Source organism: Ambystoma mexicanum, chromosome 1q, assembly GCF_040938575.1.
Source record: "Ambystoma mexicanum isolate Mex_15411 chromosome 1q, UKY_AmexF1_1, whole genome shotgun sequence".
Taxonomy (NCBI): Eukaryota; Metazoa; Chordata; class Amphibia; order Caudata; family Ambystomatidae; genus Ambystoma; species Ambystoma mexicanum.
Window position 1 is genome coordinate 1,211,445,822 of NC_090922.1, and position 25,375 is coordinate 1,211,471,196.

The 25,375-nt window shown below is 46.2% G+C and overlaps 1 protein-coding gene across 11 annotated transcripts in view; it reads right to left on the reverse strand.

The window, feature by feature from the left end:
• The window catches only part of SGIP1 (SH3GL interacting endocytic adaptor 1), a 1,655,639-nt gene extending 1,631,062 nt beyond the window's left edge, over positions 1-24,577 (reverse strand). For all 11 annotated transcript variants that reach the window (XM_069641969.1, XM_069641968.1, XM_069641966.1 and 8 more), the window contains exon 1: positions 24,334-24,577. In XM_069641969.1, coding sequence (XP_069498070.1) covers positions 24,334-24,343 — 10 coding nt within the window. In that variant the 5' untranslated portion in view covers positions 24,344-24,577. The remainder of the gene's footprint in view (positions 1-24,333) is intronic.
• Positions 24,578-25,375: the final 798 nt, after the last annotated feature.

Consider the following 25,375-nt stretch of genomic DNA (forward strand, 5'->3'; position numbering starts at 1 on the left):
CCAACGCATGAGAGAAATCAGTTACACGTACACTTTGACCTTAGATCTTATGGCCTCCATTTTCAGGAGATGTAGGATTAACAAGTTTGGCCCACATCCGACTCCCTTTACGAAACCAGTTTGTCTTAGATCTGTATGTTGAGACTCAGAGATCCAATTGAATATTTATTTTTTGTAGCATAGTTGCATACACCCTCCCAAGGACGTCCAAAAGTGCTATTGGTCTATAATCATGAGGATTTGCCCGGTTTCCTTTTTTGAATATGGGCACTATCACTGCACTTTTCCACGACGTCGGTGATCCACGTTTAGAGTTGATCCTTTCAAAATAGGGTGAGCCATATTTCAGACCATTCTTTTTTGTTTGAGGGTGTCGTTTGTAAGGCCATCAGGCCCTGGTGCCCTTGAGGAGCTCATATTTTTTTAAGATTTCTATAATACCACTTTTTTTTAATTCAAGGTTCTAATGTGTTAACAATTCTTTTTTAAGATGGCTATGGGAAAGGCACACTTATAACAGTCACAAAAAGTGAATCAAGAAACAAATTCAAATGATATCAACAAGAAATGAAATGTGCAAAAGACATGACAATGCTTAGTGGCTACAGCATAAACTCTCCCGCTCTCTCCGCTAGTGTGGGTCAACCCTGTTCGTCACTCTATAGCCAAACACAACCCACAGTGACCAAGGAGGCGAGCTGGGCCTTTTATCAACCCACTGAACCGCCCCACAGACTCGAGGTCTGTGATTAACCAACCAAATCTCTAGTATGTACTGTGGTTCCGACTGACCCGCCAAAGGAGGTCTTGCCTGCCAAATATCTTGTGCAAGCACAATATTGTGTTACCAGTTCATCTTGCTAGACAGACTAATCCTAAATGCAATAGTCGGCTCATTCCACAAGAGCGCCCAGATTCAGGTTTGCCAAGCCTTACAGTTTAATTCTTTTCAAGACCAGAGGCTCGAATTATGCTTCTGTAAACTTTACTTCTCGAGCAGCACACTAAATATATACATAACAGAGTATTAAACTACAAGTCCCGTGGCGTTTTGAGTCTTTGGTAGTCCATATGTTATTGGTGTTTCAAAACATCATGTGACCTCATTAACCAACCCATATACCGAGTCCCATAAACAATAATCTCCTTAAACAAATCCTTTCTTTTCTGCTTGGGCTGCCAGTTAAGTACCTTTGTTCATTATGTATATTATTTCAAGTACGTTGTCCAGGCTGTGCTCGCGTGAGGGAATAGCAGCATGAGCGCCGCAGGTGATAAGATAACGTGGCAGACCGTTCTCTGTCTTCGCAGCAGGACTCAACAGGCTTTGTGAGTCCAGAGCCTGCATTGACCAATGCCACCCGATACTTTAATCACTGATGCTTGTAAGCACAACCGGGTGGCAATTCAGGTGCTTCAGTGACAGGATAATCTAACAGTGGGAGTGCACACATCGTCTGTACACCGTTTACTATATTTCAAGTATTCGGACAGGAGATTTCATGCACAAGTGCCATTATATATTAGTCAACCTCTTGAAAGGATTCACGCACCAAAGTGCGTAGGGTGGCAAAAGAGCCGTAGATCTCCGCCAATGAGCAGTGCACAGCCAACATACAACGACCCCTGCTGGCAGCACGTGTCTATATAAAATTGTGACGGGCATAGTCCCAAGAAAAACTGTAAAACTGACAAAGCAGCATACCCTTACCAGCCGATTTCTTACTGCCCATTGTATTGTATTGACGAAAACAGGCCCAGGAACCCTGTATTTCAGCTTCCATTTATTATTCACTGAGTGGGGGAAATATGAGCAGGTTTAGCGATGAGGGAAGACCACAATCAAGCCATAAAAGGCTACATTCCGGGGGCGTGGCTTGGAGCGCCATCGATGTGGTCGCTCCTCTGAGGCTAGCCGTGGGAGGCCCGCCGCCGCGTCAATTCCCGGCGGTTCTAAGTGGATTACTGTGTCGCCAATGCCATCTAAGGCGACCGGAACCGACATGGCACAACCTGGCCAAACATAGCCCTCGTCCGAGGAGGCGTTCTACCAGAATTCAGCGGCCAAACTTCTCGCCCGTCTCCAGCCGAAGAAACCAAGATGGCCGCCAAGCCGGAACCCAGCAACACACTCCGCACCTGGTGGTAGCGGAGCCTTAGAGAGCCGGGGAGTTGGAGGAAGGGAGCGGACTCCAGCACAGAGCCATCCGATTCATACCAAGGCTGCCTGGAACGCACACGAGTGCATCCTCGGCTGCCTGGGCCAGAGTGCCCGACGCACACTCCGAGGGAACGGGAGAGCGGGCTTTCCCCCTTCCCCGCTACGTGGAACGAGTCGGGACCTCCTCTCAGCGACAGCCAACATTACAGAATAGCACACGGGAGGTTCACAGAGGGACCTGGGACCTCCATCAACGAAGGACCACCGATGGAGACTTGAGGAGGGGTGGGGAAGCGCCTTCATCCAGAGAGGCCTAGAGCCCGTGGGCCTAATCGTAGCGACATACCCCCCCCTCACGCAGCAGTCGGCCATCCTGCACCGTTCCTGACTCACTGAAACCCCCCCCACACCAAGGCTTCCTGGGGCGCCCCTGCCCACTCGCCCACATCTGAACCAGTGAGGGGGTTGAGAGCGATACACACCGCGAGTGCAGCCTCCCACGGCCCTGGGCCCCGCTACTACTCTTTCAACCAAGACCGCCCAATACGAGCAGCATGTCTAGGAAAACAAAGGTGAGCAAGAGCACAGATATCTCCACCAGGTTTACTGCACCGAAGAAACCCAAGAAACAAGATCCTCCTAAACTGACCCCACAGAAGCCACAAGTGGACAGGGGTGCCCTCGCTACCAAAGGAGACCTGATAGCCTTCATGGCGGATATTAAATCGGAGTTCCGCGCCTGCCTCTCGGAACTCACCGATAAAGTTGAACAGACGGACAGAAGGGTCACAGAAATCGAACAGAGGCTCGGAGAAATTGAGGACCATTCTCAGGACCACACTACCACACTGGGGGAAATGCAAAGATCTATCGATTCCCTGCATCACAAATGCGAGATCCTGGAGTTCAAACATGAAGACCTTCAAAATAGGGCATGTCGCAACAACCTCCGCATTCGGGGCGTCCCAACCTCTGTCCCCGACAGCAAGTTAGCGGATTACGTGGGAAGCTTCTTCGAGGCCCTACTCCCGGATCTGGACAAATCTCAGCTCCTGCTGGACCGGACCCACAGAATCCGCCCGCGCCGAGGGACAGATTCGGACCCCCCCTCCCGGATGTTATTACCAGGGTCCACTTCTTCACAACCAAGGAGGCAATATCAGCGATCAGTCGCCAAGGAGAAGAGATCACTTTTCAGAGCACCCCACTTTTCAGAGCACCCCACTTCAAATATACCAGGACCTCTCACCACTTACCCTTCAGAAAAGAAGAGCACTGCAACCTCTGGCAGTGTTCCTCCAGGAGCAACAAATCCGTTACAGATGGCAGTTTCCGACAGCTCTCCAGTTTACATATAAAGGCACCCTACGCCGAATCAGCCACCTGGAAGACGCAGAGAGAATCTTACATCCAGCCTCGCCCCAAGATCCTTCCACGCCAAACCCGGAGAGGACCGAGGACTCTGGACCGCCTCCCTACCCAAAGCCCAAACGCACGTCATGGTCGTCAACCCAGCGGAGCAACAGAAAGAGATGAACGAGGACGCTTCTGCGGTCCCAGGTTTTGTCAGCAATTTAACCCGGACCTAAGTGTCCTTACCTAAATTAGGACCCGCCACCTTTGTCTCGAATTAAGGAACCTTGAAGGCGGTGGCGACGGGCCATACCCATGGTTCATACCCACTCCAAGGATACTTTCCAACCTTTGTTCCTTGGAAACCCACAGTACACAATACGTGATGTGACAGTTGGCCCTGTTGGCCAAGGGTACGCCCGTACTTACAATGTCGGTCTACCCTCCAGTTAAAGTTGCGGCCCCCCGTTGGGGTTCCGCGTTAAAACCTCAAGTGCAGGATGATCTCAAGGGATTCCCCAATAGACATAGCAGTTGAATCACCGCCCCACGACCCCCCCTAACCCAAGGAAAGGAGAGTGAGATTTTAGCGGACCTCCAGACGCTTCGGGTCCTCTCCCTGAATGTTAATGGCCTGAACTCCCCTAACAAGCGAAAGGCAATTCTACTGAAACTCCGGGACGAAGACGCAGCGATAGCCATGCTCCAAGAGACTCACTTGCTGCCGGTAGATGTGTCCCGGCTTCGTTCCCGGTTATTCCCGCTCCAATTCTTTGCCTCTGGCACAAACAAAAAAGGAGGTACGGCGATCCTCTTCAGGAAAGACTTGAACCCACAGATTCTGGAAACGAAAATCTGCCCAGAAGTCTGATTTACAGCAGTCAAATGCCTCGTAATGGGAGATCTATATACTCTCGTCTTGGTGTACGCCCTTAACACTGGACAATCACACTTCTATGACTCCTTGGGCACATCTCTCGCTAACTTTGTGGAGGGCCAAACAATAGTCGGTGGGGACTTCAATGGGGTTCCCGACCCCACCAAAGACCGGTCACACCCCCCAACTCCAAGCGACTTCACCCAAGCACTTAGCCTCCTCCGACTCTTCAGGACCCTGGAGATAGACTCATGGCGGGTGTTCCACCCTGACGAAAAAGACTTCTCTTTTTACTCATTCGTCCATCGCACCTTTTCAAGGATCAACCTGTTCCTGATCTCCCCGCAAACTTTCCCCTCAGTCAAAGAAGTCTCCATCGGCACAAGAGCGATATCCGACCACGCCCCAGTGCTCTTGGAACTCTGGGTTCAGAATCCCAACTTCAATAACCCACGTAAATGGACATTGTACGACCCGATCCTCAACGACATGGCTACCAGAGACAAGATCGCAACAGGAATAAGACATTTCTTTAACGAAAATCCAGCCTCGGACACCTCGTTAGCGAACGACTGGGACACCATGAAGGCAGTAATCAGGGGCTCCCTAATTGCCCAAGGGGCGGCCTACCAGCGAGACAGGCGTCAGACCCGGACGGCTCTAGAGAACGAACTAAGAGAGGCCGAGGCACTCCACAAGGAGAAAGGCTGGTCCCCCAAAACGCAATGGATCATTCGTACAGCAAGGAAAAAACTGGAAGCCCACTATGCGGAACAAACCGCCCAACTAATGGCGGAGGCCAAAAACAGTCATTACGCGAAGGGTAACAAGGCGAACAAGTTCCTGGTGGCCAAGCTAGCCAATCGGAGACGTGTCAACACGATCACTGGTCTGCGTGATCCCAATGGGGTCACCCTATACTCAGAGCCCGAAAAGCAACGACTCGCAATAGATTATTTGACCCAAATCATGAAGGCAACCCCACGAAACTTATCACAACAGAAGGAATACCTGCAGCAGGCAACAGTGCCCCGTCTCTCCGACACAGCGAGAGACAAACTGGAGGAGCTCATTACAGGGGAGGAAGTTGAGGAAGCCATCAAATCACTTAAAACGGGAGCAGTGACCCCATTGATGCAGGAATCAACCACCATCCTCCTGCCCAAACCTGGAAAAGATCCAAGAAGCTTAACGTCCTACAGACCGATCGCAATTTCAAACATTGATGCAAACATATACTCCAAAATTCTAGCAACCCGCTTAAATCGCATCTTGCCGAAGATCATCCACCTCGACCAGGCAGGCTTCATCCTACACCGGACAGCAGGTGACAACATCCGGAGAACCCTGAACCTGGTGGACCTTGCCTCCAGGAACTCCCAAAAACTAGTTTAGTGGCTATCGACGCAGCTAAAGCATTTGATAGGGTGGATTGGACATTCATGAGACACACCCTAAGGGCCTTAGGCTTCGGGTCAACTTTCCAAACGATGGTTCTAGCCAACTATAATAGCCCTAAAACTAGCCGGAGAATCAACGGACACAGCTCGGCCCCAATCCTCCTATCATGCGGAACCAGGCAAGGCTGTCCACTGTCGCCCTTGCTTTTCGCACTCACCATGGAGCCCTTTGCACAAAAGATCAGGCGAAACGACCAAATCAAGGGCATACAAAGTGGCCCCACGCATCACAAAATCGCCCTATACGCGGACGACATTCTGCTCACGATCTCGGAGGCCCACTCATCTCTAAAACACGCGATACGAGAAATCGCCAGCTACGGTGAGGTCTCAGGCCTCACCATAAACTTCGATAAATCATCCGCCCTGGGCATCGGCCTCACCCCAGCAGAACGGGAACCACTGACTAAGATGTGCCCGATAACATGGGAAAAAAGAGCCATCCCCTACCTAGGGGTCCACATCACGGCTGACCCAAGAGACACATACAAAGCAAACTTCCCCCAACTCTTTAGAGAACTGGAAGGCGACTTGAAACGCTGGGAGACCCAAGAAATCTCACTGCTCGGGCGCATCACTGCATGCAAGATGAACCTCCTTCCGAGGTTCCTATACGCTTGTGCCTCACTACCAGTAGCGATCCCCACACCAACTCTTCGAGGGATCCAGAGAAAAATGCTGAACTTTATCTGGAAAGGTAAGAAAGCGAGAATCCCCCTCAGAACTATGCTGGGGAGTTCCAAACTGGGAGGATTGGGGGTCCCAGACTTGCAGGCCTACAGAGTGGCAGCTCAATTGGCACAGGTCCAAGCATGGCAAAATACGACAAACCGCCCTAGATGGGTAGAGTTGGAACAATCACAAGTGCCCCTACCCTTGCGATTTCTACCACACATTCCGCCCCTCCTCAGGACTCAATGGGGAGATCTCCTGCTATCAACCAAACACACCCTTAGCTCCTGGGACTGGGCGCTAAAACGAAAGGGAGTGCCAAGAGGACTGAGCCCAGGCTCCCCGGTCTTCCATAATCCAACGTTCGCACCAGGAACGAATCCTCACAATTTTCGTAACTGGATAAAGGGCGGGCTGGAGACCATAGACCAGCTGTATATGGGGGGGGGGGGAAATCTCACATTCGCCCAATGCAAGGAGAAATTCCAACTCCAGGAAAGGGATAGATTCACCTACATTCAATCACGCCACTAGTGCTCACACCCCCAAACTCTGCAAGCAGCGACACGCCCTCCTACTGCCCTAGAACTCACTCTGGGAGATCTTCCAACCTGCGCCAGAGTATCCACTCTATACAGGCGCTTCCTAAGTGACTTCCTGACCACAAAGACCCGCTGCATGGCCCAATGGGAGGCGGACTTCGGTCACCCAATAGAGGATCAAACCTGGGTGGACATATGGACCAGAACACACACCTCGTCCACCTGCATTACCAATAGGGAATGTGCATACAAGATCACCCTGCGGTGGTACTACCCCGCCCCTCCGACTTCACCATATGAACCCCCAGGTGGATCATTCTTGTTGGAGAGGATGCGGCCCCCCAGGCTCCTTCTTCCACATGTGGTGGGCTTGCCCAAAGGTCCAACAATTCTGGAAATCATGCCTGGGGTCCATCACACAAATTACCGGAACAACGATTCCCCTGGAACCAGAACCAGTTTTGCTGGGAGCTCCAATCCCCGGGATCTACCCGCGCTCCGGGACCAGATCGAAACTACTAACTCACTGCCTACTAGCAGGGAAAACGGTGGTGGCCCGAGCTTGGAAAACCCCAGAAGGCCCTCACATAGCCCAATGGTGGACCAAACTTTGGGACATTCTGGTAGCGGAGAAGGTGACCGCAGCACAAGCGGGAACTCTCCATCGTTTCCAGAATACCTGGGCCCCAGTGCTGGAATTCGACCAGAGCTTCCCCGCCCTGACCTATAAACCTATCAGGGCCTGCTGGATCCTGAAAAATCAAGAGATCCCTGAGGAAGATACATAGACGCTGAGGTGCAAACTGGACAGCCCAGGGGGGAAGATTCCGCCTACAATGCCTAAGGGACAGAGGGACTAAAGGGAGGAGGGAGGGAGGAAACTCAGGGGGGGGGGGATAAAGGACTGGGGATCAACATGCCTAAATAATCACTGCTTATAATGCTTGTAATTGTCATCCTGCCTTGATTTAAAATAAACAAAGTTAAAAAAAAGGCTGCATTCCAGTATGGCCAGGTCATTCAGAAGGCTCTGGGTGCTAGCATGGGTCATGGATCCCAGCATCTCTCCCTCATGGTGGACTGGCTAAAATTCTCCGAGGTATGGACGAGAACAGAGGAGCAAGTGAACCCTGGAGACAGAAATGGGGTAGAAAGGAAGAAAAAAAGCCCGGAGGGTACACAATACCCAGACCGCCCCAGAAGATAAAAAGGCGGCAAGAGAAAGGCAGTGAGGTTGAGGGAAAAAGAAAATTTCTCAGACAGCTCGATTGAGCTGGAGGACAAAGCTGACAAAAACGGTGCAGCGAGGAAGAAGTAGAAACCAGATCATCCTCCAGCGAGGAGAAACACAGGAAAGCTCCCAAGATAAGGAAGATCACAGATAATCAGATTGAGGACGGGGGTTGTCTTTGACACAGACTCCCTCATTCACCCACGGTCTTCAGAATGGGAGCCGCCAACTAAAAAAGCGGGGTACATCAAGAAGAGGCCGAGAACACCACTGGCCAAAGAAGTCTGAAACAAACTTAGAGCGGAGTGCCCCAGACATCATTTACCTGAAGGGATTGCCAACACACAAGAGATAGGATGAGACAAGGCTCACCATCATGAGCAGATATGCTAAAGACCTGAGGAAACATGGACAGATCTTGCCATTCATGCCAAGATAAAAATGTTGACATTGCAGGACAACTTACAAAAATCCTCCAAATGGCGGCGTCGGCTAAAGAGAAAGGGGACAATATGGACCATGATGTGCTGACGGGATGGGCCCAGACAGCCATCTGCCCGTTGGGTAACGCCAACAGTGCGATCACTGCAGGAAGAAGGTGGTCCATCGTGGTAAAGATAGACCTGAATTTAAGCAAACTAATGACCATCGGAAGCGGCAGCCAAAGGCAAGCTATTCGGTGACGCTTTCAGCAAAGAATTAACAAGATACGTCAATGCCTATGCTGCATTAGATAAGGTGCAGGCATCTTTCAAAAGGGTCTTTGGCAGACAGGTTTTTGGGCAGGCTGGCATTGGTAGGGGCCGCTCGCTTTATAACAAACAGGTCCTACAGCGAAAGGAGTTACTATAAAAGAGCAAGATGACCAAAAACCAAACTCGTTCCTCCCCTCAAGGGGAAGGGGCTAGCATCACGGCAAACGTGAACAGCACAACACAGGTGAGAGCAAGCACTGTGCAGCACTGGCATGCGACAGGCGAAGACATACCTGCAGTAGGCAGGAGAATAGCACAGCGCAAAAAAAGCTGGAAATTGATACCCAGGGCTCGGTCCAAGGGTTTCATTTAGATGTCTATCACCAACCGTTTCAAACAAGACTACCGATACCTATATCGTTCAGCGAAGACCAGCAGTTGGTGGACACAGTTCAGAGGGCTTGAACAAAAAAGCTGCCATTATTCAAACGTCAAATTCGGAAGACGGATTCATAAGCAATACGTTTCTAGTGAAGGGCAAACACAAACTGGGGCTGGTTATCAACCTAAGAGAATGAAACGCTTCATAGTATACAGACACTTAAAAATGGAGGGCATCCACCTCTTAAGAGATGTATTACAAGGAGGTAGAACTCACGGACCAGCTGTGGGGGAAAATGTGCTCTCACACTAATAGGGTCTCCCTGAATTTCCGATACCGCACCATACAGTATAAACTGTTGAACAGGCTCTACTACACCCCACGCAGGCTCTCCAAGTTCACCCGCTCCGACCCACAGCTATGTCCTCGTTGTGGCGCGGTAGATGCAGGCCACTTACACATGTTCTAGGACTGCCCACGGCTAACCCCATTGTAACGCTCACCTGAATCCCACGGAGGCGCTGGTCTAGTCTGGGTTGCTGTGGCCTCTTCGAACGTGATGCGCAGAACTCGGAACACAGACTGAACAGGACCCTCAAATCTTGCTTGTCTGGCCAGTAGGAATATCCTTCTGCAGATGAGAAAGGAGATTAACAGTCTGCAGAATAGTGTGCTTGCTCCCCCCCTTCCCCCCTTCGTTCTTCTCTAACTTCCTCCGAAATCCCCGGTTGAAGCTCACCTTATGGTTTGAAAGGATGAACTCTCCATCCTGCTTCTGGTGCAGGGGCGCGTGTTTGTCCAGTTACTTCACTGGTTTTCAGAATGGCGCTGGCAAATTCCACTTGACTTTTCCGAGCGGAACGTCGTAAGTATGAAGATTACAAAAGTTCAAGTGTTGAGCCTCCTTTTCTGTTGCTTTCCTAACCTGTTATCTGTCCTTTATTTCAGGTGCAGAATGAAGGCGATGCGTTGAGGGATCGAATTGCCGATAGTAAATTCAGGCGAGTTAGCGATGGGGGCGATCCCTCTTAATGTCTTTATATTCCCCCAGTAATGTCTTTTGTCCTTTCCCCATAGGGGCCGGGGTGCGGTACCTGTCAACGAAGCGGCGCCGACACGAAATGAGGAATGGTCCACCAACAGAAGACCGGTAAGTGTTATGGCGGAAAATTAGGCTTTCCTCATATGTTCCTTCTGCTCACCTTTTGTCTCTTCTTCTCTCCCCTAGGCACAGAGATGTGGCGACCGGTGCAGACAGTCGCGGTGGAGCCAGAAGAACTCCCGAGGACAGGCGAGTGAAGCGCGGCGCTGCAGCGAGCAACGCGGTGCTTTTAAATGAAAGTCTTTTCTCAGGAACGCTGGCGTGAAGGTTCCGGATGCAGATAAGAAGTTTGATAAAATTCTTGGTTTTCACCTTTCTCTTCTCTTCTTTCCTTACAGGTGTTCCAGGATCGAGGCGGGCGTGGCTGGAGACCCGATGCAGGAGCAGACACGGTGAGCGTTCAGCTGCTTGGATGCAGAACAACGCGAAGCGTGAGCTACTGTCTGGGCGTGGCTTAAATAGCCCCCAAAGTAGTTCCAGGTAAGTATCCTTCCCTGGCCACGCCCGAGTGGCAAAATAGTCCCAATGAAAAAAATAGTCCCTTTCAGGTCTCAGGGAGGCCTGAATCTTGCAGCATGGTCTGCATCAGGTAAGTGCACAAAACACCTTCCTTTATGAGCCTGGCACCTATGGTGCCAGGACTGATGTCCAACATGAGCCTGGCGCCAACGGCGCCAGGGCAGAGTCCAAAGAGCCCCTATAAGGGGCCGCTGGGCCTGGCCTGGTGCTCCGGGGGTAGGCATCATGACACCCATTCTGGGAGGAAATCCTGAAAACTTTGTCTGAAATCTGTGATACTGTCATCGAGCCTGACCCGCTGGGTGTACTGTTTGGGGCTTGGGGTGGCAGGGGGATGAAGAAGCCAGAGGGGCTGCTAAATTCTTAAATGTGTGCTGTGTAATTGCCAAAAAATATATCTTACCGGACTGGAAACGCTCTGCCCCTCCTACCTTCCGGAAATGGCTGAACCCGTTGACCTGGTCTCGGAACTGCGAGGAGGAATACATTAGCACGGTCCCGGCCTAAAAACATTTGGACTGCCTTTAATAGTTACCTGAATGGCCTTGATGCTGGCTCCTCTATGGATAATTCACTGTAATTATTGCTACTGCGTGCTTTGTTACTTGATGCTCTATAGTGCTGCGATCTCCATGTTATTACTTCTCACTATTCATATGTGTCACTGAACTCTTGTTAAAATATCCAGATTGTCTCTGTATATGTGTGTGTATGTCATCTGCCTCTGCCAACAGAAATTTTAAAAAAATAAATGAAAAAAAAAAGACATATTACAAAACAAGGATTGGCTGGCCAGGAGAGATCTCAGAGATGCCCATTTAATGGTACCCATTACGACACAGCACCGGAAGTTCTTGAGATTGCTCTGGAAAGGCCAGACATGGGAATTCACATGTCTGCCTTTCGGTCTGGCGTCAGCGCCCTGGTGCTTTACCAAACTGGTTAAGCCGGTAGTGAGTAGGGCATTCGGTTGATCATTTAGCTGGACGATAGATGTATAATGTGCCACAAAGAGCTGCTATGAGATCAGGTGACAGTTACAATCGACCTGCTTCAGCAACTGGGCTTCCTAGTGCATTGGGAGAAATCCCAGCTGTAGCCAGAACAAGTCACAGAATGTCTGGGGTTCGTGTTAGACACGAGACAAGGAACACTCAGTTTACCATTGGGCAAGGTGAACCCCATCAAAAAAAAAAAAAAAAAATAGATCAGAGCCAAAATGGCAAAATATATAACCCTTCGGGAACTGGCCAGGCTGGTGGGGAGATTGGCTTTATAGATACATGGATACAGACTATTTTCCCAGGTCCGCTCAATTACAGAGCGCTGCAGAGGTTGAAGCTACAGCATCTCAGAAATGGCCTTTCATACGAACTAAGAGTTCTGATATCGCATGAATTGAGAGTGGAATTGGAGTGGTGGTTCCCGCATATGGAGGCCTGGAATGGAGAGCTTTATTTGGCTCATCCCCAGACCTGGCAATAGAGTTCAATGCCAGCCGATGGGGAGCACATTGTGGAGATCAGACGACGGGAGGCAGATGGTCAAGTTGAGAACTCGACCTACATATCAACTGCCTAGAGTTGCTAGCGGGGTCTTTCGCAGTGAGATGTTGAACCCAAGAGAGAGTACAATGTTGTGTACTCCTCAAAATGGACAACGTTTCCGCAGTCAGAAACATCAACCGACTGGGCAGAACGAGATCCAATAAACTAGTAGAGTTGGAAGGGCATTTATGCCTACAGAGAAACATTTCTGTGACAGCAGAATATCTACCGGCTCTGCAGAAAGAAGTTGCAGGCTGTAACTCCAGATACCAAAGGGATACCAGCGATTGGAAGCTGGATGTGGATGTATTACGAGATGGGGCCTGTGTCGAACAGATCTGTTTGCTTCGAGGTTAAACAACCAGTTCCCTCCATTCTTCAGTTGGTGACCGGATCCAGAAGAGGAAGCGACGGATGCGTTTCTCCAGTCTTGGGGCCCAGACAAAGAATATGCATTCCCGCCATTCGCGATGATAGTGGACTTTGGCTCAAGCAAGAGACAGAAGGCTTCATTGGTGTTGGCAACAGCAGATTGGAAGGTACAAGCATGGTTCCACGGTCTGTTGGAAACGGCTTCCAACAATCCAATAGCAGTCCTGAGAATAGAGACAATTGTGCGAGGACACACGGGAAGCATTCACGGTTTGGTACAGATGGGCAGCCTCAACCTGATGTTGTGGTCAATTTCCAGGGATCCTGGGCTAGGCCGGGTCTATCAGGAGAGGCTGCATGCATTATTGAGGAGTCCTGGGCTCCCGGGACAAGGAAGGCATATAGGCCAGCATGCACAAAGTGGAATAGCTGGTGTATGGAGAGGAAGGTGCATTCCTCTAGAACAGATGTGGTGCACGTAGCAAACTTCCTTGCACAGTTGACCACACAAGGGAAGGTATACAGGACCAACAATACAGCAAGTTCAGCAGGCACCCGCGTGTCGAAGGGATAGCTGTAGGGGAACACCCTTTGATATGTAGATTACTGAGAGGCATAAAACTGGTGAAACCGCGCATGGCGAAATACTTTCCCCTATGGGATGTCGCTAGGGTGTTGAGGTGGTTTACAGAATGGCCTGACAACACCGAACTATCCAGGAAAGCTCTTTCTGCCAAACTGACAACCTTCTTATGTCTCATATCGTGTGGGAGGGTATCTGATGTGAGAGTGTTGGAGATTAACAGGAAGTTGATATCACCAGCGGGGAGGACTTTCAATATCACGAAAAGAACAAAGATGGGCTTGAGGACAGTGTCCTATGACGATTTCCCTAACCAGTCTAAGCTTTGTCCAGTCCAATCTATGACGGCTTAGGAGAATTTAAGAGACCTACATCCTGCAGGAATAACAGTGGCTCATAGTGTTGCATAAACCATTTGAAACAGTAATCCGGGCAACCCAGGTGAGATGGGTGATGTAACAGGCGGGTTTTGATGTGGAAAGATTTGGTGCGCACTCAGGGAGGGTGGCAATGGCCTCTAAAGCATACAACGTAGGGGTTAAGCTGGAGGATATTATGAAGACAGCAAATTGGTCAAATGAATCGACATTCAAGAGTTTTTACTCCACAGAAAATTAAAGCATGGCAACTTTGGTGGTAGGCAAGTTTTGAACAAGCATAATCCGAGCCTTCGGTCTTGACAGAGAAATCAGATTTTCAACACCAACGTTATAGAAAGTCATAATTCTATTAAAAGACACAGAGGCGAAGGATTATCCCACCCCAACAATCGTAAATGTATAGAATACTGTGTGTAATGAGGTTTTACAATATTGTATTTAATGGTGTACAATTACCCACCCCTAGTGGATCAAGACTTGGGGTCATATTTTGTAGGTTCCAATGCAGACGGCAAGCCGACAAGGACCCGAATCGATGGTTAAAAGATGCGTTTCAGTTGGTGTCTACCGGTTGGGGGACAAAGGTTGAAGATGACGACCAGCGAAAGAACAGATTTGTTCAAGGAGATTACAGTGTTATTGGTACTCTTTATTGCAATTTGGCTATTCAACAAATCTTCAGCATATTATTAACATTAAAAGAAAAAACAATACATGTATATCATAACAGTTCAGGCAATTTGTTTGTTTAAAATTCCAATGATTTCTCAAACCAAAATGTTCATAGGTTAAAATCACTAAACTCCAATTATTACATATTCAAACATTATCATAACATATTCTCAATCTTTCCTAATTAAACAAATTGTATAATTATTGGGACTCAAGTATATGGATTGGTTAATGAGGTCACGTAATGTTTTAAAGCACCAATAACATATGGACTACAAAAGACTCAAACTCCAAGGGATTTGTAGTTTAAGACTGATGTATATATGTATTGTGCATTTATTTTGCTGCTCGAGAAGTAAAGTTTTAGAGAAGCATAATCCTTTGCCTCTGTCTTTAATAGAATTATGACTTTCTATAACGTTAGTGTTGAATATCTGAATTCAAACCACACCATTCAGATGTATTAAGAAGTCTGGATGTTATCGTCCATCGGGTCAAGAGCAACGGAAGGATCCAATAGGATATGGATGAAAAGGCTAACAACGGCGACAGGTTTTAACAGGCATCCCCGATTGAGATCATGAAAAACAAATCTATGCCATGGAGATGTCAGAAACCGGAGCGCCAATGTTCTAGGAGTGAGTGTTTCGAGATAGTACTGTGGCCGAGAGGTCTTCTCTATTGTTTTGATCACATTGGGAAGGCCAGCTCTTAGGCTGCAGTTGCTTGGTTCATTTGGGTTTATAGAGGCTTTCTTTAGCATGGGGTGGTAAGGAATATTTCAAGAACTTGAAACAAAAAATCTCCCGAGAAGAAAAAGATTTGATGATGGATGACATGGTGCAGGCCAGCATGTCTGTGTGAGTAACAGGATGTAGTCCATTGTCCTACCTTTTGGTGTGCTGGTCGGGCTGTTCATTTTTGTGTAGCCAAGTAGAATTCAACTGCTTGTGAGATGGTAGAGGTGAGGGTTTAGAAGAGGTATACGAAAAAAATGTCAACATTCTGTGTACAATAGACTGTAGGGATTTCAGAGGCCTGATATACCGTCCACAAAAGGCAGCTGCAGACTGTCAAAAGCAACAGCAAAGTACACTTTGATTTAATTCATTTTGCTTAGCATTGAAATATTGATAATTATACAAAATTGTAAAATATGTATTTCTCTTTTCCTGATATTGCCCGTCAAGCACACTATTAATTTACTACAGGGTTCCCCCCCCCCCCCTCCCCCCAACAAGATGCTGAAGCTTTGTTTTACTCCTTTTGCACATGACATTATCACAATTATTTTATCTTAGAAAATAAAACCAGATAATTGTTTGCGATAAACTTTCAGCTCATTGCCGATTCCAATCGTTTAAGTCTAGGAACACAGCATGACCGACTATGTGGCCAGTCAATAGCTGAAACGTAACCGTACTGGGAACGTAATTGACAAGCCCATAACCATACTGTTTAAATTGTATGTAACTTTAGGATATCAAAAAAAAAAATCAAACATGTGTAAAAGAATAAAATGTACGTGGTCTGGTACAGAGCAACGGGAAGCTGTTTGACTGCTCTAGCTTTCAGTGATATTTATAGTGCTTATAAATCAGATCCTGCAACCTATCAAAGCCCTCCATGAGAATACAACTACGAGAGTAAGAATTAACGACGAAGGAGGCTGAACGGCAGCGATAACCACCAAAAGAGGAGTCATGCAAGGTTGCCCACTTGCAGCGACACTCTAATCTATATATTGCAGATCTACTGGACGCAATGAGAAAAACAAAACACTATCCTCCGAAAATTAACAACGAAATATCAGTGATATCCTGACGATCTGGTCCTGGTAGATAAGAGGCAGATTGGTATACAGCACCTACTGAAAACACTTCAAGTCTATATGCAGACAAACAACTTGGTCAAACATTAATAAATCTAATTATGACAATTGGTGGAAGCCATAGAGCGAGTGTGAAAACATTCAGGTGGAAAATTGGGGAAGAAAAACTGGAAATGGTAAAAGAGATCCATTACTTGGGTATAAACTTTAAAATGTGAATTGCTGAACAAAACTGGGTAAAAGAGCTTGGTCTAAATGTAAATACGTTATGATCACAAGGAGCAATATTGAATGGACGATTCAGGAAATTCTCCTTAATCCCACTGCGGTCTTTCTATATCCAAAAAGTAATACCTATTATCACATATGGAGGAGAAGCAGGCCTCAACTTGTCATGGAAGATATGGACAAAGCTAGAAAGTAGGTTCTGGAAACCAATTCGAAAATTACCAAGATGTCTCCCTGTAGCCGCTTTAAGAGCAGAGCTAGGCTTCCATCTTATTACTGAGTGTATGGATTGTAAGTCCGTTGCCCTATTAAGGAAAATCACACTGACCGAGCCAGTGATTGGATATAAAATCCTAACAACAAAATGCTGTCTAATTAAACAGTTGGAAGGAAAAATGGAGTCGAGAGCTAGAACAACTGGACTCATCAATAAAAGATCTAATAGCGAATCCAGGGGAAGTAAAGAAAAAATAAAAAGGGAAGATTGGATAAACACAGGAGCAACAAAGCGAGACTATAAACGCAAAAAAATGCAGCAAATGAACATAGGAAAACCGACAATGTTGCAATACTTGATGAAATTCCCCAGTAAAATCTGGAGAGGATGCTGAAAATAAGGTTAGACATTTATCCGACAAACGAGTACCTCACACAAGAGGACAATGAGGTGTGAACCACCGGCAATGCAGGTTTTGAAAAACTCAGGGAGATATGGAAACTGTAAGGCTCGATTCCTAAACAGGTATGTAGAACAATTTACGACCAAGTCAAATGAGGATTGGTGGTGTGTTTTCCAACAAGGAAGAAATTCACGATTTGTATGTGCAGGAATAAACCTACTAGACAAATTGATGAAAGATCAAGAGAGAACAACAGAAATGACCACTTAGTAGGAATGAAACATGGAAATCATAAAATTAATAAAGGAAAGAACACTCAGAAATGTCTAGATAAAGACTGATGATAATTGAATATAAGAGATTGAACAAGGAATGTGAAGTGTCGGAAATCTTAAATGTGTAAAATGTTTTTTTTGTATTAAATAAAACTACAATAAAAAAAATTACAAAAAAATTCAGTCTTCTAAAACGTGATCACAGTGGGTAAAGCTGCTATAAATTGGGTTATGGTATAAGGGAATACATGAAAGATGCCAACACGCGTGCTATGCTGTATTAAACAACCAATGTTTCTTATTAGTTTTCTGAGTTACAGCACAATTTACAAAAAAGATGTATATAGAAAACTTGTCAGGAATTGAAATGTTGTCCTCTTTCAGAACCTCATTTGACACTGTGTGCAACTTGCTGCTTCATGGGAATACCATCTTTAACAGGATAATCGCAGCAGGCACACGTTTCTAAAACACCCCAAAAAAATTATTTTCTCAGGTAATCTGCCTGGAAAAGCCATCTGAAAACCTGCAACACCCCCTGCAGATGTTCTAAATCTTGGACTAGAAATTTTCAGTTTCAGGTGCCAAACATTAAAAACAATGCGGCTCAATCCTCGTAACCGAATTTAACATGACTGTAAACTGGCCCACAACCACAGGTGACAGTCAATATTGTAGCTGGTTTGTAAATTTGTGCAACACAATTTACATTGGTTACAGCACATACATAACACGGTGTTGCGGCCAGTCATAAGTTTCCTTTTTAAAATACCTCACTTAGCATGCTTCATAATTGCAAATGCACCGAACACGGTATAGCATCATCCTTTCGAGCCCCTTTTTCAATTTTCATTCCAAGCCAGAACTCTGAATCTGTATCTTTCAAAGATCGAGATTAAGCTTGTGGGTTTTCCAGTTACCAATAAAAGACATTTTGATACTTAATTACGTGAGAAGATTAAGGAAATGAAGCCAATGTACACCAACAAATAGGGTATCAAACTCACGGAGTAGGCGGCTTCAAAACAGCTTCTTCCCATTGTGGACCACCACAACAAATTATGGTTTCAAATTACTGAGCTGCCTGTGGTGCCCATTAGCCTTAACAATTAATCTGACAAAGCGCATAATCGTGAAGAGTGAAATAAAAGTGTAAAGTCGTGCACACTACCCAAGTTTTAAGTCAATCTGAATAAACATATTTACCATCTAGTACAAAGTTCAAAATGATCTGAAACCTCCTGAAGGGCTTGGGATCACGTTCACAAAGAAATAAATAACAGGAAGCAGACTGGCGCAGATTTACACTGGCAGTCACACTGTGCATGGCGAGTAACAGAATGGCATGTGGAAGGAGAGCACTTCACAAAAAAGTGTTGTGATCCACAGAAAAAAAAAAAATGGAAGATTCTCAGATGCTAATCCTTGGCAATAAACTTCCAGTTCTGAGGCTCTTTGTCGGCAGTAAAAACACTAGATGCAGCATTCCTATTCATCCCCAGGCATGCTTGGGAGGGGGGATAGATGGGGGGGATTGAAGGGGTGCATGGGTTTACCCCCATTATGAAAAACAATTACTAAATGCCTCAGCTAGAGTTTTTTCCGCATTATTCCAAATAAAGCAGACACAGAGCCTTCATATTGAGCTGTGCCTCTGATTTGTAACGCATGTTCTAAGACACCAAACTTTCAAAACGCTGAGGCATATTTGCGCAAATTGCTCCCAATGTAGAGCAGACATGAAACTGCTGCTATCACCTGGATCTTTCTGTAATTTATGCCCAAACCTTCCATACGAAAAATGCACTTGAATGAAAGCCGTATTACGGCTGGTGCATTCGGCATCTAGTGTGAGCTCCGTCACAAATTAATTTGTGGGTACCAATGCAAGGCATAAAATAAGCAGTGTCGCTTAGCAATTTGCTATGCAATTCTGTAAGTTTGCTAATCAAATTGACCCTTGCATAGCAAAACTAGCTATTTAAGTTGCCATGTTCCATCAAAGCACAGCTAGCCCTGCATTAGTCTCTTGCCCTTGGTGCTCTCTTCACTTCAAGTGCTAATGGAGAGAAAGTGCAGAAGTAATGATCTCCTCCACTCTTATGGGCCGAAGGCCTGTGTGGGAGTGCTAGGCAAGAATTGCAAACCAGAAGTCAACCGGGATGATACTTTTATTAACTATATCCTGTCTGGCAAAGACCAGTATATGTTAACTTTATATTTTTTGTAAAAGACAGTCATGCAATTCCATTCTTAAAAATGTAACTTGTTACAAAATACATAAGTACAGTATTGACACTGTAAAGCACTGCATTATCTCCATGTTTTACAGTCAAGTTTAGTATCTAAATCTCAGTGTCAACTATATTACATTTGGTTGATGAAGATGCATCATATTGACAAGTGAACACTTCTGAAAATACATGATCGCACGATCAAATGCCTTTGATAGCAAATCTAGTTCTGTAACGTGCTGGTTGCATACATCTGTGCAATTGGTGCACAACCCATGAGCTGATCCCATACTCCTTGACATTCTATTTTATCACCCTGTTGCTTTATACCAACTACCCTGAAAGCGAGATGACCACAAACTACTATAATATTCCACTTAGTTTGCCCAGGTCTCTGCTTGCTACGCCATCCACTCTGCGTAGTCTCTTACTTTCTTTCCTCGTACATAATGAATACACAAAGCTAACTAGATGTTTACACAAAGTAGTGATCAATAGTCCCATCCAGTTGGTACTGCTACAGATCTATTGCACTACCATACAATGTAGTGCTTCCAGAGCTCGCTTTCCTTTATATTTATGATTGCAGGAGACAGCTGACCACTGTTTTCAGAGCCTTTTTATCATATCTATTTATTTGTGTCCATTCATGCAGCTAACCTTTTACTTTTTACAGACACTCATCCACGGCTCACAAAGTCTTTTCAACCACTTGCATAGTCGAGTAGATTTTATGAAGAGCGAGTACCATTTGCAAAGGATGTTTGAAACATTTAACATTTACTTTGTTTGCATTAAATATCAAATAAAGGTTTCCCTGTGCATGGCTCGCCTCTGGGTGGCAGCAGTGTGCCAAACAAAGCAGGTTTTTAGGGACATGCAACATGTTACAGAAATCATATTTAAATTTGTCATCCGTTACTATGGATTGAATGCATTTGTCTTAGATCGAATAGGTAAACTAAGTTACCTGACTTGCAGGTCTGGATGAATTTGCCAGTTCTAACTGTTCTTGCTAATGTCTTATTTCAGCGGTACGCAAAAATGCTGTACTGTTGCCCATTTCATTTCTTTAGTACAAATACCTTCCGGTGACATTAACAATATTAGCGCAACATTGCTAATCAATACAAATCTAATCTGCCAATCAATTTTTGAAAACGAATTTATGCCTTGCAATGTATATAATAAGCTTTCATGCAAGCGCATTTTAGCTGTTGTATGCATATTCAACTGTCCCGAAGAAGCACGCAATTGCCCAAAACGTGTTGGCAAGCACACAGCAAAAGACATGACAGTGTTGTCTGCTATACTCTACTTTCCAGGAAATACTCATCAGTAAGATGGATCGGGCTACTTAAAAGGTATTATTTGGTCGAAATTGAACGTTTTGTGAACCCAGTTTTCAAAGCATACACTTACAGGCTCCAATGCATAAGTTAGTCACCGTTATACCGATAAACAGTAATCTCATCATTTATATCCAACTCACGCATGTCTAGATTTACAAGAATGACTCAACAGGTTTAATAAAACTGCTATTTACCATAGGCTCCAAAAAAGGAAACTCCAAGCTATCTGGAGGCACTCACCTATGGCCGGGAATAAAACCATACTATCTAACCTCACCAACAAATGCAAAAAAGAAATAATCGAAACCAAAAGAAACACATTAATCACCAAGGCCAACTCCAATCCCAAGGAGCTTGTCACCATACTTTGGGAAATGGAAAACCCTATTGCGCCCTCAGACAATATCCCAAAAAACAAACAGTGTACTAATATCCAAAATGCCTTATCAAACAAAATAGTGACTCTGCAGACTAAAATAGCGAACAAAAAAGCATCCCTGCGCTCCACAGAGTCGCACACTACCCTACCAACAGATACATCGAGCACTGGTAAACCTTTCAGGTTCGCCAATATTTCCATACTGGAAACAGAAAAGGTCATTATCTCTCAAACCGTCCAACTGCCAGGGTGATAGCTGCCCTGCACAAATAATTAAGGATGCAGCTAGAGATCTATCACCTTTTATCTCTAAGCTAATCAATGCCTCCTTCAACTAGAGTACTGTCCCTATAAACCTCAAAGAGTCTTGGGTGCTACCACTTCTTAAGAAACAGACTCTAGATCTGGCTATCCTTACCAACTACAGACCCATCACCAGGGTCCCATTCCTCCTCTATCGATAGAGTAGCCTACGTCCAAATCCCAAATTATCTGGAGGCCAACCAACTACTAGGATCTCACCAATCCGGTTTCAGACCACAACACGGTACTGAAACAGCTTTAATTGACCTTAAGACACAAATTGACGAGTTGAAGGATAAAAGGTAAAACAGCTATGCTACTCCTCCTTGACCCATCGGCAGCCTTTGACCTGGTGCACCATGCAGTGTTATGCGAACACCTAGTGTCAGCTGCCCACTTCTCAAGTGAAGCTATAGCCTGGGTACAATCCTTCCTAGCTAACCGTACAATGAGGGTGTTCTCCCCCTCAGCCTCAGCAGACCCAAACCCAATTACCTGTGGTATCCGACAAGGTTCATGTGTCTCACCGACTATGTATAACATCTTTACTAAGCCACTCTTTGACCAACTTGGCAGGCTGGGTGTCACATATACTAATTATGCTGACGACACTCAGGTCCTCATACCCCTTTCGGGCAACTTTGTTGAAGACAAAGTTCTAGTAAATAAAATATACCTCCTCATCCAGGAATGGATGGCATCACACGGCCTCTGCCTAAATGACGATAAAACTGAGATTTTGATTCTGGGTTCTGACTCTAACCTCACAAAAAAACTTAGCCCGAGGTACGCTGCCTTTAACATAGATGGCAACATTATCAAAGCAGTAACTGAGGTAAAAACACTAGGTTTTCATCTCGATTCCACACTATCCCTCAAAAAACAAGTGAGCTCCATGGCTTCCTCGACAGCTTACACCTGTAAACTGATTAGGGCTTGCAGACTACCTATCCAAAAAAAAAAAAAAATTGTATCGCGCTTGCCAATGCACTAATGACGTCAAAGCTTGATTATTGCAATGCCCTATTTGCTGCCGCTTACAAAAATATCATAAATAAAATGCAAATACTGCAAAACAATGCCCTAAGAGCAGCTTTGACCATACCATGCAGAGTGCATATTTCCAACATTAGGAGAGACCACCACTAGTTAAAAATCAGCAATAGAATAACCCTTAAAATGGTATCCCTTACCTTTAAAGGACTTAACCTTGCGCCACCCTATATCTCCGCCAGACTGACCAGAAGAAACCCCACCCACCACACTAGAGCCTCTAATCTTCTCTGCCTAGAAATTCCAAGATTCAGACTGTCCAAAGCTGGAGGAGCTAGCTTCCCAGTCAAAGCTGCTTTTGCCTGGAATGCATTACACTCTGCTTTAAAAGAACTCCAGCCATACTCTAGATTTAGACACAACCTCCTGAACTGGCTCAGTACTAAGGACACCTCATAAAATGTCCACCCTTTACGGAACACCTTCCTGGCCTACATGTTGATAGTACCCTGTACCCTGTTAATATACTCACTTCATGTATTCTAGATTATCCACTCTGTACCTTGTATATATGTAATGTCATAACTGTATGATGCAACTAAGCCTTAAATATTCTTGTAACTAAGCTTTAAATATTCCTGCAACTGTTGCTCTCTGCTACCTGAGGGTTTGGTGTGCATTACTAAATAAATAAACAAAACAACCAACCAAACAAATCAGTTTAAATAATTCAGTGAAGGCCTCAGAAGTCTCGACAAGATACGAGCAAGACAAGAAATTCACATCCACGTCGTCCCGCAAACGATAGCCGTTACAAATGTGGTAGACTCGGAATCAAAGTGGTCCATGGCTTGCGGGCGGGGTCTTGCACACTGTTTTGGTTGCTCGGCAGAGCCACATTGGGGGCGGAGTTAGGATTAGGAACAGCCTATTAGAATTCATTAACGTTTTCCGGACAAGTGTACTGTTTTAAAGGAGTGCGACGATCTGGAATAAAGTACGATTTAAACACACCCAATGCTGAGGCGGATTAGGCGCACAGACAATAAATGTCGCTGTGTGAGAACACAGGACTTTCCTGACCCAAACGAGACACGCATGGGGCCAGAGCCCAGGGTGCCTTCTGTCAGCTTCCACTCAAATAATGCTCGCAGAAAAAAAGGAAGGCATGTGGATAACCTTCGTTTCACGTGTAGAAGGGCCTTTCAAAGGGCAGGCGGCACGGATACACCTGCCGAAATCAGCCAGGCGGAACTGCTAGTGCTGGAGATCATTGAGAGGTGACAGCCCTTGGCGAGACATCCTTCATGATCCAGCGCGGATTGCGGATTGTGACACATGATCGGGGGGCGGGGGGGTTGCAGACAGGCCGCTACCCGGAACACCGGTCCGGTGGCGTCGGGCTGAGTGACTCACATGCGCTCCCTGGCATGTGACCGACTCTCTCCCGGCCGCGCCGGCCTGTCTGGAAGCCTTCCAGCGTCTCCATAGCCCCAGTCCGACCCTGCGGCGTGAAACCGCGTAGAGGACCCGCACAGGCAGTAGCGTGCAGCGAGCGATTGGTCCCTACCTTCCATCATGATGGCAGAATCGCATTCCTCAGTTTCCGGGCAGCATCCAAATCCCGCAACAAAAACACCACTTCACAAGCGCTCGGCGCCGGAGAGAACCGCCGACGGCGCCAGCTGCTGCCGATGCTAAGGCGGGGGGTAGGCCATGCCTGGATGATGCTGCTCTGATGCTCGCATCACCTCCAGGAGCAGGCGGAAGGATGCTGAGAGGAGGAGGGGGAGAGGGGCAGGCAGCCCTGCTCTATCTCACACGCCCAGATGCTGCCGGTGGCGTGCGGCCCGCGCCTGACATAGAAGAAGGACAGCACCCCACCAAGCCAGCAGCACGTCTAGTAACCATTTTGTTATGCTAGGCTATATCTCCCCGAATTGAATGTTTAAAAAAAAAAAAAAGACTTGGCATTTGTATTATTTTTATTGCATATTCGTAGCGTTCTAATATTTACAGAATGTCAAAAATCGTAACATTTTTAATAAGACATATACGAAGGAAGTCTATTGTACTTTGTAAAATAGATGGATGTCTGGAAACATAAAATGGACCAAAATGCTCCTAATTGTATATTTGCTGTAATCTTGCAGCTATTTTTCTGATATGGTACCTGAGACATATATGTTAAAGATGGCCGTCTTTTTTGTTCATAGGAGTGGCAAATCTGCTGATACTATAGTAGGTACCTTACTGCTGGTCAACCAAATCTCTATAGCATGCTGCTGAAACACGTGATTTCTGATGGCGTCAGCCTGCGTATCTGCCTGACAATACCCCTAGGGACGGTTCACTGGTACCCGTATTCCCTTCCATCCCTGTATATACCTAACAGGTGCACTTAAAACCTCTCTCTATGCGTGACGCATTTCCGCCTCATCTAATCCTATTGTGGGCCCACAGTAAACAAAATTAATCGCAGAGCTCTATGCGATTAACATAGAGCTCTTGTCATGTACATGACAAAAGCCCTTCTGAAAGGAATGTCCGAGGCCGACAAAAAGACAGTTCTGCTAAGCCAAGTGTCTTGTATGAGCAAACCTTTGTGACAT